We start from the raw sequence: 15,719 nt of genomic DNA, 5'->3' as shown, positions 1-15,719 counted from the left end.
CATAAACTTTTTATATAATCATATATTTAATAACAAAATTCAAATATATTTTAAATATTAAAATTCAATTCTTTACTTTCTATCATTTTACTTAATAAATTTACAAGATTCTAAAAATTGCTTTCCCAAGCCACTCATGAAGATTCTCAAGATTGCTTTTCTAAATCCACTCATATATATTTTCTTCACATTCACACATCGTTCCTTCCTTCCTTTATGATATAATATAGGATACTTTCTTCTTACCCACACATCATTCCTTGTAATAATATACTATGCCTGTAAAGTTTCCTAAGATTCTTCAATACCCATACTTATACTAGCTTCTCTCTCACGGACAATTCCTTCATTAATATCACACACTAATGGTTTATATATTTTGTATTTTAGATTACCTGACCAGTCCACTTAGGAGGAGCCCATTAACAATAATGTGTACGTAAAATTCAACGCCATGACAATATATTTGGCTGCAGTAAACGAAATATTTTTTTTAATTTGAATCTGTTAATTGGAATGGCTATTATGGTTGAAATCTCAGCTAGCATTATAGTGAAATCTAGGTTTGAAATCCCAGCTAACATTATAGATGACTTGGTGTCTTAGTATGAATGTGGTAGTATTGAAATCTCAGCTAGCATTATAGTTCAAATCTAGGTTTGAAATTTCTGCGAACTGGGCTTCACTTTACCTTCTGTTATTTTTTCTTGGCCATAAGTGAGTGGCCCTGTTCCCTTGGTGTTTCTGAGAGCGGCCTCTTTTCGTAGTAATTTCCTTGATGTTGCGTTCGAAATAATCGATCATTTCTGAAAGTAGTATTAATGTCTATTCATTTTGATTTTCTGCAGGCTGCGCTCATCTCTGCCAGTTATTCCTTTAATGCACAGCCTTCCAGTAAATCTCCTGTTACTGTTCTTCACGTTTGGAGTACTTCTGGATAACAGAGCAGCTGCCCCTGCCATTGCGGGTTTGGGATCTTCACAAAATTGGGTTTTCAAATCCCCTGCCAAAGGAAGAAAGCTCCCACCGAGTCAAGGTAAGCAAATTTGCAATTAGTTTCTTTGGGGGTTTGAAGGGTTATATAAATTGCAAAAGGTTGTCTGGGTTCATTTTCTATGGATTGGGTTCTCTTCTCAGAAATTTCAGATTACCGATTTTCATGAAGTGCCACCTGAAATTTGAACATAAGCAATGAAACCTTGAATGCAATTGATGAAACATTCTGAAAAATGTCTGGTTGAGATCTGTTCCTTTAGAACACTTATTATCAGACTTGCATCGGTCATTACATCTTGCACAGTAACACATTTTGTATTTGTGGGGTTGAGAGAAACTGTACTGATACTTTTATGTAAATTACTCATTTATCATTCACCGCCTTAACTTTAGTTTTTAAAATGTAGCTTTTACTGAAATCACTCATAAGTCTTTTTAAAATATAAAATATTCCTTCAGTTTTTGCATATAAACTAATAGCAATCTTGGTTGTAGAAGGAGCCTTTATCTTTGAAGATGACTTGGTTTCTTTCCAACCATATTCCCCAAACCATAATTAGAAAAAGGGCCTTATGGTGGGGTTTTGTCTGAGATGCAAACCATAAAGAAAGACATTCATCAATACTTTAAATATGATTTATTAATCATTTCAAAAAATATATATTTTTTAAAGGTAAAAGTAAGTTATAAAATGTTTGTCCTAGAGAGTTTGATATTTCTGTACTTTTGATCAATTTAAGATATAGTCTTAGTAAGATTATATGTTTGAAGATTATGTACACTTTAATAAATAAGGTTTTTAGCCGTGTAAAGGAAATGACCTCATATTTAAATTTGGTATTTAATTAAATTGTAACTTTGAAATTAACTTATTATTATTATTATTTACATGGACGAGGTATCTATGCATGCACTTAAAATGATGGAGTAGCTCTAAAAATGTTCCACCTCCTTGCAACTCAAATGGAAAATGGAGAGCCAAGTTAATGATTCTCCTTTGTAGTGGAAGGATGACAATAAATCATCCAAAGCCATTCTATCTAGAGAGCAGCTCAATCCATTATTTGTATAGGTTGATGAGAGCCCCTACAATTATGGAAAATACAAGTACCCAATGTTTTAAAGCTAGGCTCATTTTTTTTTAAATGACAATGCTTTAGCTATGGATGGATATCATTGGGTTAGAGCAAAAAATACTTAGTTTGACTAGAACTTAATTGGTTAACATCTCAAACTCTTGTTCTTATCTTTATGTTTGTGGTTTTCTATGGGTTAACATGATTAGAATAGCTAGTTTTTAATGGAGTGATGGTGATTAGACTTAGAATTGCGTTGTTCACAACCTAGAGTTGTGAAGGTATCCCATTACCTTATTCATCTTATTTGCAGTGTCTTTGTATACCCTCCCTAATTTAATCACTCATAAGGCAATTTTGTTTTCTCTATATAATCATTAACTTGGCTCTCCACCTTCCTGGCATTTAATGCTTACTCTAGTTTGTGGTGACATTTGTTTTTATTAATGTTGGCCTCTACCCTTTAATTTCTTAGAGTTTCCAAGTGCATAGTCCTTGCCTTACTCTTCTAATTGTAATTTATCTCTAACTCTTTCAATCACTTTTGGCCATAGTGGAGATCCCCTTACACTCTCACTATGGTTGACAGGTTGATTGTTCCCTCATTTGTCAGGTGGTCGCAAACCTCTCTTGTCTAGCGAAAACCATGCCAAAGACTTTGCATTTGAAAATAGAAAACCTGGACTTGTAAAAAAAACAACACAACTATTGGTCTGAAAGCACATGTCACAGTCGTATCACATACTCAAACTCATCAATGCATACCACATATCCAAACATGTGATGTAAGTGAAACAAAGGACTTTCATAGTTGATTCTTAGCTAAAAACAAAGACGAGATGTTAAAAATGGATATAAGTTGTCAATAGAAAACATACAACAAACGCCCAAAAATCATGTAGAAGTAGAGTTCGAAGGATGGATCCTTGACCTAGGGTATTCTAGAACATGTGATAGAAAGGTATTTATGCTAACATATTTATATTGGTTGAATAAATCCTTCATTGCTCAAATAATGGAGGAGAAATGTAGCCAACACCAAAATATTCTACACAAGATAAATGTGATGGAAAGAAAATTTGATACCCTACACAAAAATATCTTGAATGTTGAGATTATAATGCATATTCATTTAGAGAATCAGATTAAAAACAAAGAAGAAAATGATTAAGATCTAATTCATGGACCCTAATTGAAACCCAGTTTCATACATGAAGACAGTGAAACCTAGATGGGTCAACAACGATGGCAAGTTCAAGGACATGAGTAATTGGAATAATTCCTTCTATTTTTGTGAGCTTGAAAGAAAAGAAGTTGGAGTCCCTTCGATGCCATGTTATATGGTTTTCTTCCTCTTGTTTTGAATAGCTTACAAAAGCATAGATATAAACTCTCACATTTTATGATTTATGGTTAGACCTGTGATGAGGGAAAGCCTCGAGTTTCTTTAACTTGTAATGGTCCCAGTTTATTTATAAGGTGGTAATTCCTATTTTTTTGGTAAGCTTGAAAGAAAAGTTGGAGTCCCTTCGATACCATGTTCTATTATTTTTTTCCCTCTTGTTTTGAATAGCTTACAAAAGCATAGATATAAACTCTCACATTTTATGATTTATTATTAGACTTGTGACAAGGCCCAGCCATGAGTTTCTTTAACTTGTAATTGTCATAGTTTATTTATAAGGTGGAAGGTCATTGATATAATTAATGGTACTCATTTTTTTATGTTAATTTAATATAAAGATTCATTAGCTTAAAAATATTATTATTATTTTAAAATGAATTATATTTTTATTAATATTTTTATACTATTTTATAGCATACATTTATCCCTGGATGGGGTGTTTCGCATGTGAGAGGGTGGGGGTGAGGATTTTGCCATCCTACTTGGTCATCCGACCAAGGACGTGTTATCACACCCCCTTAGCTATTCATTCAACCACATGAGCTTTAGCATGACGAAAAACATAATTTTGTGGTCCGACACCATGCAACTAAAACACCACCATTGCCCTTCAAACCTCTATCAAATTTGCTTCACTTGGCAAACAAATTATTGCATGATTGCTTGATCTCCTCCCCTCGTGCGGCCGAGTAGACTTTGTTGCCACTAAGTATGTCATTCAATGCAATAGTCCACCTGACAAACAATCTTACTATCTAATCGCTTGATCTCCTCATCTGGCGTGACTGAGCAGACTCTGTCGCCACCAAGTATGTCATTTTATGTCACAGTCTTGGTAATTCTTAGTTCCACTATCACCAGAAACCTTTGACAAAAGGATATTAGGCAAGATGGGGAAATTCCAAAAGGCTAATTCAAGTGCTTTGATGGTTCAGTCCTCCTCTAAACAAGGAAGCCTAGCTCTTGAGCAATAGATTATATCGGCTTGGTCCTCTGAGCCATGTTTGTAATGCTCCAATGCTCCTAGATTTCCAGGCAAAATTCACAGAAGGGAAAGATAGCTCATTAACAAGATTTACTCCATGAAGCTGGCATTTTCCCTCCTTAACTTCAACTGGAAACCTAACTCGCTCTGCAACAATATTTACTATATAGCAGTCTATCGAGCATCCCGGAACCAGCCAAAGCATTCTACATTGGTGAAAATGTATTACAACAACCAAGTGGCTTTTCACTAGGGGAAGTCTACCATATTCTCCTCTTGGCTCTCCTTTTCGTCCTCTTTCATTGGTTTTCTTGCCTTGACCTTCAGTCCTAGTAACAACATGGTCTCATATTCTTATCCGTCGATGGCTAATCCCCTACACTTCCATGGGGACTTCTCCCTCTCATGGCCCTTGGCTCTTTGCAGAGATCTTTCTTGTTGGTTCTTTCGTTTGCTAGCACCCTCCCAGCCAATTTTCCTCTTGTTTGACGACTAACTTTTGTTTGGGTCATGGACCTAGGTTTGCTTTATTGTTACTGCCTTTACACCTATCAATCTTTGTCTCTTCCTTGACACATAAGTAGTGTTCCTTGGCCTTTCTCTCCTCCCTATTTAGTCGACATGCTAGGCCAGTGAGCCTGTGTCCACATGAGCGCAACATACTATCAAGAATGGGCTAGTTGAGGCAGCACATGAACTCATCATAGGGTGGAGGAAGCATCAACTCACTTTCAAGAACTTACCCCCGTCTCCTATTAAAGAAGAAATCACGCATGCTAAACAGAACAAAACCAACCTGAGGCACCTTCTCTCGAACATGGAGGTAATGATAGACTTGGTTGATTGGGTGCTTGATATAGGGCACACACGTGATCATTTCAATCAGTATATGCACATGATGGACTTGTACTGGCACATGAAATCCTATTCAACAAGGTTCTCCTTGATCGACATGCGAAGGGAGACGACCTTCACCTCTCCATGGAACATTTGCATCGATAGATGACGAACTTGAAGCAATGATTGATGTGCATAGAGAAGCACCTTGACATCCTTTCTACTACTAGCTACTCATCGGGAAGCAACAAGGAACCGATCCAAGTTGCAACAACAAATTCAAACCCCTCTTCCTAGTCTCCTCACTCTTGTTATGTCTTTGGTTTTGCAATTCCTTGTTTACTTGTCTTTCTTTTATGGCCCTGAGGGCCCGCATATTAGCATATGTATGGTATATTTTGAATTTTTGGGCAATTTTTTGTCTGTTGTCTCTCTTATGCATGTACATTTTTGGATATGATTAGGTTTTCATAGTGACCAACCAATATAAACCCAATGCAATCTATTGTTTAGAAGGCAATACAAATATTTATTCCACAAAAAAATATTATACATTTAAACATTTATTTGAATTCTAATAATTTATAAATTATAGGCATTATAATAAAATATTTTTGCTAAAAAGTTATCTATTGTAAAAACAATTTTATTTTTTCAAGTGTAAAATATTCTTATATTTTATATGGAGAATATACATGTTTTAGTCCTCTAGGAACTATTTCTAAAAACAAAGCTTAAAGCCATTACATCAAAGCTTATTCTCAACAACAAGACTCAAACCCATTACATCAAAACTTATTATGTGATAGCATATCACTTGTGAAAATAAACTTAGATAAAAAATCTCAATCATTCCTCCCTCAACCTAAAATATAAAATATATATATATAATATTATAATATTCTATTGTAAAAACCATTAAAATTATCAATTTTAACCTTTGTAAATTGAAATAGAGATTCATTTAATACCCACAACTTTATCATTTTACAAGGACACTTCGAAGGAAGTAGAACCCTCATCTTTTATCTTTAATCATTATCTTTTAACTTTATTCAAAATTTCAAATACGATTCTAACTCTGCCTTTGCTCAATCATATATCTATGTAATAGAGATCCGATAAATTTTATACTAATAAGTAACTTATACATATATTTTAATAAAAAATCGTTTTTTGCATTTATGATTTTAAATAAATAATAGCATTCTTCATCACATTACAATGATTTAAGAACTAACTTTTACTATTATATTTTAGATCATATAGTCTGTTTTACTCGATCAATATCAATTTCATTATACAAAGGGATATAAACGTGGGATAAATTAGATTAATCCTTTTTCTATATTGGTTTACCAAACATTTTAAAAATAATTATTAATCAACCATTATTTAATCGTATTTTAATATTTATATTATTATTTAATCAAATTTTAATAATATTTTTAATATAATTATTAATTAATAAATATTTAATTAAAAATAAAAACTAAGTAAATTTTGAATTTAAAGTTTTTTTGTTTATATATATATATATATGAATGTTATAGATTTACTTTAAGTTTGGATTTATCAAGGGAAGATAAATCCAATTTTTTAAGGTGTAATTTTATTTATTTATTTTTTTTTTTACAATAAAAAATATAATTAAAAAATGTTTACATCTAGAGAGTTTTGTTTTATTTTTGCATTTAATAGATTCAAATTTAAAATAGATTTATGTTGGCTCTCGTTATATATGCACCATTAGTCAACTCCTTTCTAAGCATGAAAATAATTCCGCATCTCTTTAATTTTGACAATTAGTCCAACAAATGTGTTAAATCTTAAGGATAAAAAATCTCTTTCTCTACACACACACGTATCTTTGATATTGAAAAGCACATATAAACACACATATATTTTATTTATTGGGTATATTTAATATACACACCTCTAGCATACTTAGCAGTAACAAATAATTAAAATTTTCAATGAAGAAACTACACATCTCACTCATTCTAAAAAGTCAAAAGTACTTATAGAAAAAATATCAATTACTTTATCTCTTTCTATATAAAGTTGATGTAAGATTATATCATTTGAAGTAGATATTGAACTAATCACACATACTAGAAAGTAAAAAGCACTTATGGAACAAATTGATTTTTTTTAACTATCATTTACTTTATCTCTCGTTATATATGAAATTCATGTGAAACAATGTTACCTAAGGTGTACATTGAAGATTTTATTTCTAGTGGACATTGATTCTTTTTTTTTTTTCTTCTTTTTTTTTGTTTAAATAGGTATTATTTTATTTCTTTTAATGTAATATTACTATACAACATCTTTCTCTCTCATACTCAATTGTATTCACATTTTTTTAAGTAATATTTTTTTGTGAGTTAATTTTTATATTATCTTCGAAATTAAAGTGGCCTAGATCCACCTCAAAGGAAACCATATATGTTGGTTGATAATAAGAGAGACAAAGTATCAACATAAAGAAACGACAAACAACCACAATGGTGCCATATCAAAACATGATTATAAGATAAAACAAAAAAACTACAAAACAACACACTCACGAATCTAAAGATTTCATAAGAGCAAGGTCCCTTGCACTTATACCAGTTGGCGCAAAGGGATTGAGCTCACATTGGAGGTGACTCTCCAAGTGAGCCAAGCAAACATCTAATCTCTCTAGACAATACCATTGATAATGTTGCACCATTTGTATCTCGTTCAGGGATGAAATGATATCATTCCTATCTTCATGTTTCTCCTTCATAACTCAACTTAGTTAATATTTTTCAGCTACTAGTGTAGGGTGATAGAATGTAGGCATTGGTTCCTTCTTCCCATGGTATGACTAGGGTCAGGGAGAAAATTTGACACCTCCTCGATAACTTTTGAAGCTAAATAGGCCTAGTGATCACTAATGGCATAGGTCTCCTATTGATGAATCTCCTCCCAAATGCTAGGAGAATTCGATGAGTGATAAATGGCAACCACCTCCTAGGCCTGGGTTTGAGCACGCGGTTGACCTTGTTGGCTACTCCCACTAGCCCCTCTATGACTATGCATCCTCTAACGAGGCATTGAGGTCAAATAAAAATGATACCAGGCCTAAAACCAAGGCCTTACTCAACTCCTCCAAAGAGTGAAAAATCTAACCAAGTCCCCCTTGACTATGAACCAGTGACAGTAGAGACAACAGAGTCCCACGAGCCACCCCGAAGAAACAACAAACCAATATAGAATTGACCCACATAAACGATGCCTTGCATGAACTCCAAATAACCATGCAACCATAGGTTGAAATGTGCAGGACAGGGTTAGACCAAAGAGCGGGACACCATCCGTATTAAGCCATAAAATCCACAAAAGGAGAAGGAAAGGACCAAAAATTGAAGATATCACAGGAACCACCAAAGACCCAAAGACCTTGAGATACAAAAGAGAGGGAGACTTCGAGTGTACTGTAGGAGGACTACTAGAAAGGAACCACCCACAAACATAAAAAGGAAGATAAAATTCATAGAGTAGGAGGGAAACCAATACCCAAAAACTGCTACTTAGGATTGTCGAGGTTGACAGAATCCTTAACCTTGGTCGCTAATCGATGGTGTCAATAAACTCTACTTTAAGATTTTGTAAACTGCACAGAATTTTGACTCTCATAGTTGTGACAACTTCAATATCTAGTATTGAGTTGTCACCCACTCCCCTGAATGGACAATGTGAGCACCCAAAATTTGAAAGCAGAAGAATTTGTATGTTGTCATGGGTCACAGATACTATTGTACCATAGGCATGCAACCCTCGCATTAAGAAAGACCGATCATTACTCCATGACTTAGCCAAGTTGTCCTCGGCTTCAAAATCCATTGTGTTGAGTAGATGAAAATATAATCCCTGCAACGACGGGGGTGGAATCGAAACAAGACATGAATACCATAATATATGCAATAAGAAATCAAGTCGAGGGCCCTACAAAGAATGAACCATCACACCAAAGGAAATAAAGCCTCGCATGCTTCGTGCATGGGAGGGGTTGGCCATGCAACCCCCTCTTAATGCAGTGAGAGGTGGTGGGGTGGCAAGCACCCTTCTCGACCTATGTTAACACTTGTTCTCATGCCAAATATTTTTCAAGTAATATGAAATGATATATAAAATCATTTTTATTTTTTCAAATAGGAAAATTGGGATTCCCCACATCTCAATATATATTTTGTTTCAGCCAAAATCTTTTCATTAATTCATAAAAAAGGTACAACATAAGGACATAAAGCCCACTGCTCTCCTGACTTCACTCTAACTGGATTTGTTAGCCACGAGAGTGGTACAAAAATTGAGTAGGAAGTGTCATTTTTTACATAATCCCGAGAGACAAAAAAGGCAGATTACCTAAAACACGTGAAGAACTATAAAACAACCAACAAACAACATAATTCAAAGGTGAACGTCTGATGCTTGAGAAGCGTTTGGGGCCGCAACAGGGCCATGATCCCTGTGAGCATGAAATTCAATGTAAGTTAGGCACGCCTTCATCTCTTCCAATCATTCACTATCTCGACATTGGCTCTGACACAAAGATACCAAATGGTCCAATATGTCCCACTGATTATACTAAATCTCATTGAGCAATGCAATCACCTCATTCTTATCATCATAATGTTGTAGCCAAAGGTCTTCTACAACAGTCGAGATGTTGCACAGCTGCTCAACAATAGATTCTAGTGTGGGTGGTTACTCTACTCGACTTGACGACTAGGCCTGAATCTGGGCCACTTCCCCCACCATATCCACACCACCAATCATGTCCGCATTCGCCACTCTTGCCCACTTGTGTGGTTGGCCTCGAGGTCTTGCTCCATGCCAGGCTCGACCTCATTAGCGCAACATGGACACTGTATCTCCAAGACACCAGGAAAGGGCCTTAAAATTACAGGGAAGCAACCCACTTCTCTAGGGCCCACTGCTCCACACCTCCAAATAAGACTAAGACACACTATGGTTCCAATGTTTCCTGACACATCCAAAGTACCAAGATTGACACAAGCCCTTACACAGAGTCCAATTAACACCAGTGTCGAGAAAGGGATTCTCTGTGAAATCACTAAGACGAAAATGCCCTTCAATTGTGTTCCTCGAATACCCCAATTCGAAGCTTCACAATAGAAACTCATACTCCCAGTAAAAAAACTAAATTGAGCATACCAACCACATTCCAACCCCAGGACCAAAATGATAATTGAAACTAACAGGAGGTACCAAAATTACCACTACACCACCAAGGGTTCGAAAGTCTCTCCAAGAGTTGATCTCTGTAGAATGAAGTTGTGCAATAGGAGCTCCCACCCACGATTCAGGAGGTTATTTCAAGCATCCAAGAACCCCCTCCCCTGGATCTCACACCACCTTGAAATACACTCGACCAAGCACAAAACCGGGATAAATATGCTATCCATAATCACCAACCAAGACAAAGCTTCCAAAACCAACGAGCATGCATAGGTGTTCCTGTGGATACTCAATATTCGTAAAGCCTCCCTCCCTATTGCCCATACCAAGAGACCAAAAATGTATGCAATTGTAAATCATCCAAGGCTTTAAACATGTTTTCACCTTCTCGATAGTTCAACCATTTTGGTGCCACCTGTCATGGCTACCTCGCCACTTCGAAGCATGTGTCATTCCCCATTAATCCACCCAACGTGAACCATATGATGTCCCCTTTGTTCATCCACCCCCAAGAGGGTCACGTCCCAATAAATTTTAATATTATTAATTTTTCTATTTTTTTTTCAAATAATATTTGAAATGGTATATAAAATAGTCAAAGGATCTTTAACTTAAGTGGGTTTGTGAACAATTGGTTTGTCTAGTTGTGGGTTCAAGTCTTGGGAGGTTATGTGTCTTTTAGTTGGCATGTTTGTGGCTTTTGTGAAATTAATGAAATAGTTGTATTTGGTGTAATAGTGACCGTCAATCTTTCCGATTTAACGATTCTCCTTTGCATTTATGAATTAGTTAAATTTGGTGTAATAGTGGCACCAGGGAAAATTTTAAAGATGAAAAACTATCTTGATGTTTAAAAACATTGGTGAATCTCACTAGTCCCTAATCTGCAAAATATAAAATGTTTATCTATGTACTTGTAAAATTATTCAAATTTATAATGATTTTATATATAGTCTCTATATAATTTTGACGATTTTTAAGATAAAATAAATTTATATTGTAAAATTTGGGCAAATCATTTTTATAAAAAATGGAAATTGGAGAATCTTTTTTTGGAAAAATCATAGAAAATTAGCCCACCTGGGAAAATTAGCTTCTAAAATTTTCCATGAATAACAGTCAATCTTTCCAAATTACAGATTCCCCAAAAACTCTTATCATATATATAAAATTAGAAATATAAATTTATTATAATACAAATTTAAATATTCTATAATATATTGAAAATTTAACAATCACAATAAAAGTTGTCCACATTGATTTAAAAATTAATTATTGAAAAACTAATAACTGTAATATTTATTTATTTTCTAATTATTTAAATTTTATAACAAATTATTTTAATTCCAATTAATTATTAAAAGACTAATAACTTTAATCTTTTTTTAATGATTTAAAATCTATACCAAATTATTTTAATTTATGAAAAAAGGTAATTTCTAAACGAAGGCATCATTAAAAAGTTTATGAAAAACTACTCTATTTTTTAAAGAGATAACTTTAAAATATCAGGAGAGAAGTAGAGGAGAGAGCCATCTTTTATATAAAATGTTTATATAAAAAATAAATTCAATATGATGTACTCCCTTAATTTAATTCACTACCATCCTATATTTAAAATGCTTCACTCTCTATTCACTTTGTACATCTTGGATTACTTATTCCTTTAATTAAAATAATTGATTAACACATTTATAAGGGTTTTGATGAATTAGCAATCACCCTATATAACAATGAAATTAAAAATAAAAAGTATACTCCGAATCAGGTAATAAGGATGTGTGATCCCTTGGGGATTGAGGAGCCTTCTTAATTTTCGATGGAACAACACGCTGATAATATAGACTATGGGGTTTGAATGTTCATTGATGGGTTAATGGATATAGTGACAAATAATATTGGAGTTTGCTCCATGCGTTCTTGAGTTTTTTTGGCTAGATTGTCTCTGTTAAATGATAGAATTCGCAGAAGAGAAATGATATGAATGATCATTTTATTTCCTCTCTGTGGTTGGAGAGAAGACGTGGAGCAAGAGACAACATCATTCTTCACATCCTTTGTTAGCAAGTGAGATAAGTTCGTTAGTTGTTAAAAAATGTTGCAGTTTGTTAATTAATTGCAAAAACATAGTTACCGGTTGAAAGAATGTTGCAGTTTGTTAATTGATTGCAAAAACATAGTTGCAGGTTGACAGACATTTCCGCACGATTTTCCAAATGATTTATTTTAATTGACTTTGGATGGCAGGGGATTAATTCAGAAACACTTTGTGGAACCTCTCCTGTATTCAGATATGGATTATCATGTGCATGATCGACATATGAACAGATCGAGCTATCTACCGGGACATCCTTTTTCGGAGAAACATATCAAGCATTACTCCAACTTCCATCAGATATTGTTAGTTGGAGAAGGGGACTTTTCTTTTTCTTTATCTCTGGCTAAGGCATTTGGGTCTGCAGAAAACATGGTTGCCACCTCTCTTGACAGTAGAGGTCTCAAACGTTTCCTCCAATTTTTCTGTGTGTTTTCTTGTTGTGTTTATGATTGCTATTGTATACGTTTTGTGTTATGATTTAGTTTCTATATTTATGCCCTTGATGCAGAGAAGCTGCAACAGTTTTATAATTCAGCCCATGAGACTCTTTCAGAGTTGGAAAGGCTTGGAGCACTGGTATTGCATGGCGTTGATGTAACCACAATGGAGGAGCACCATATCATAATGAAGATGAAGTTCCATAGAATTGTCTACAACTTCCCTCATGCAGGATTTTGGGGACGGGAATCCCATTCAACAGTTATCAAGTAAGTTTCTTTTAGACTTTATATAATTTCCTGCTCCAACAACATTTATGAAAGTGATATAATGATTAATCCTTTTGTTAAATCAAGGTATTTATTTTGTAAGTGGAGATTAGAGCATCTGATCACAAATGCATGAAAAATATTATAGTTGGTCAATTTTTTTTATTTTTTACTTTCAGGAAGCACCGCCAGTTGTTGAAGATGTTTTTCAAGAATGCAAAGACTATGGTAAGCGAAATTGGAGAAATTCATGTTACTCACCAAGAAAGAGACCCATACAATAAGTGGGAGTTAGTGAAACAAGCAAAAGAATGTGGCTTACTTTTGAAAGAGTCGGTTAATTTTAGAAAAGAAGACTATCCTGGCTACGTTAATAGAAGGGGAGCTCCACCTAAAGCTGGTGTAACATATAGAATGGGAGCTCCACCCTATGCTGGTGAAACATTCTTTTTGGGAGAGTGTCGAACTTATAAGTTTGTCCTATGGTAAAAGCATTCTGGAACAAGCTTTTTGTATAAGACATCTTCCTTTGTAGGATAGCATTGTTACATACTTTTTCTTATTTGAAATTTCCATTTTGCAGTCCAGACATCCTTTACAAGCGCGAAATAATGGCCATACAAGCAGAAACAGAAAAAGCTGAATTAAAGAGGCAGAGGGATGCGGCCCTTTTGAAAAAAGATGCAATTATGAGAAAAGAGGCATGCCTTAAGGAAACTATTTTGGAGCTTGAATATGAAAGGCGAGCAAGGAACGATGCTGAAACAGAAAAAGCTGAATTAAAGAGGCAGAGGGATGCGGCCCTTTTGAAAAAAGATGCAATTATGAGAAAAGAGGCATGCCTTAAGGAAACTATTTTGGAGCTTGAATATGAAAGGCGAGCAAGGAACGATGCTGAAACAGAAAAAGCTGAATTAAAGAGGCAGAGGGATGCGGCCCTTTTGAAAGAAGATGCAATTCTGAGAAAAGAGGCATGCCTTAAGGAAACTATTTTGGAGCTTGAATATGAAAGGCGAGCAAGGAACGATGCTGAAACAGAAAATGCAGAATTAGAGGCATCGTTAAACCACTCGATGATTTTAATCAAGGAATTAAAAAAGCAAAGGGATGAGGCCCTCCATCAAAAGGAAGAAGCTGGCAAACCAAAAATGCAGAAAGGAATGATGCCCTTATTTGTGTCTTCTTCTGTGGCTTTTGCATTATTTTTATTTCTTAAATGTAGAAATAAAAATTAAAGGAGCCTCCAAGAATGAGCAATACTGTAGCAATGACGATTTTATAGTATAACCTGCCTTCCATTCCTGTGTATATTATTGTGTAGCTAGTGTGCTTTTTTAACATTTATATGTTGCTCTATAATGACAAACTCTGGTCAAAGAGCTACTACAGTGAGTTATTTGTCAGACAAGTATGCTCTCTGTAGCTTGGCCTCAGGTCTCCTACTTGTTTGGGATGAGTAATTCTTGTTTTGTTTGTAATTATATTAAAATATGTAATTGATGGGAGGGAGATAGAAATAGTTCCTATGTGAATAGCATTGTGTGTTTGTCTTAAAACAAAGTTTGATGTACTTATATGTTGCAATTATTTTGTTAAATAAAACATATAAAAAAAATGTTGATATGTGTAAACATGTTTATTTTCCAATTTTTATACATGGTATTAGAGTTGATAAAATCTTGATCATCTCCCAATTTTTCTACTACATGGTATTAGAGTTGGTACAACAGTCAACCCTAATGCTCTCACAGTAGGAACTGTGATCACACAAATTCTACATTGTAAATCTAGGATAAACGAGTGGATTGTTTTTATAAATGATTTCTATGATGTGTTCGTGATAATTTGTTTAACCATAGAGGCTATGAGATCAAGTGCATGGTGGGTTGTTGAATTTGTCACAATGGAAGATAACATTAAGATTTAATTGTGTTTTTTTTCGTTTTTTTAATTGAGGAAATTGTGTTTGAAACAACTTTAAGCATATATAGTTGTGTTGGGGATTAGACCACATTATTTATGGAGACTAAATCTCTTCACCTAATCATTGGACTACATCCTCAAAACTCTTATAATTTATGTTACACAGATGGCCTATTGAGATACAAATCCGAGTGTTCGTCTGCCAAAAGTGCGGATTGTTAAAGTGACCAGACAAAGATGACGGTAATCTGCTATTAGTGCTGGTGATGATTGAGATCTAGTGATAGTAAACTACCCGTGATGATCTTGCTTGAGTTGTAACTTGTCGCATGATGCTTAGTTCATGAATGGAGTTGTACGTGTAAGCCGTAATTGAGCAGAGATGCATGGCCCTGCGTATTGTTAGATCTCTCAAAAATAGTGAGGTCTTGAGATGTCGTTGATGGCAGCTTGTTCC

General features: G+C 34.5%; 1 protein-coding gene across 2 annotated transcripts; it reads left to right on the top strand.

Annotated features, from left to right (window-relative positions):
* Positions 1–278: 278 nt before the first annotated feature.
* LOC149172709 (uncharacterized) lies at positions 279–14,844 on the top strand. 2 transcript variants are annotated; one of them, XM_089427795.1, is made up of 6 exons: positions 279–435; positions 849–1,036; positions 12,782–13,029; positions 13,141–13,339; positions 13,519–13,824; positions 13,923–14,844. In XM_089427795.1, exons 3-6 carry the CDS (start codon positions 12,828–12,830, stop codon positions 14,572–14,574), a joined length of 1,359 nt encoding a protein of 452 aa, XP_089283921.1. In that variant the 5' UTR covers positions 279–435; positions 849–1,036; positions 12,782–12,827; the 3' UTR covers positions 14,575–14,844. The 2 variants fall into 2 exon arrangements, with proteins under 2 accessions (XP_089283921.1, XP_089283922.1); XM_089427796.1 differs by lacking the exon at positions 279–435 and adding an exon at positions 526–717.
* The last annotated feature ends 875 nt before the right edge of the window (positions 14,845–15,719 follow it).

This window comes from Pinus tabuliformis, chromosome 4_2 (genome assembly GCF_031772625.1).
Source record: "Pinus tabuliformis cultivar Carrire ecotype Pingquan chromosome 4_2, CPIR1, whole genome shotgun sequence".
Classification (NCBI taxonomy): Eukaryota; Viridiplantae; Streptophyta; class Pinopsida; order Pinales; family Pinaceae; genus Pinus; species Pinus tabuliformis.
This window is presented reverse-complemented; position numbering and strand designations above follow the sequence as displayed.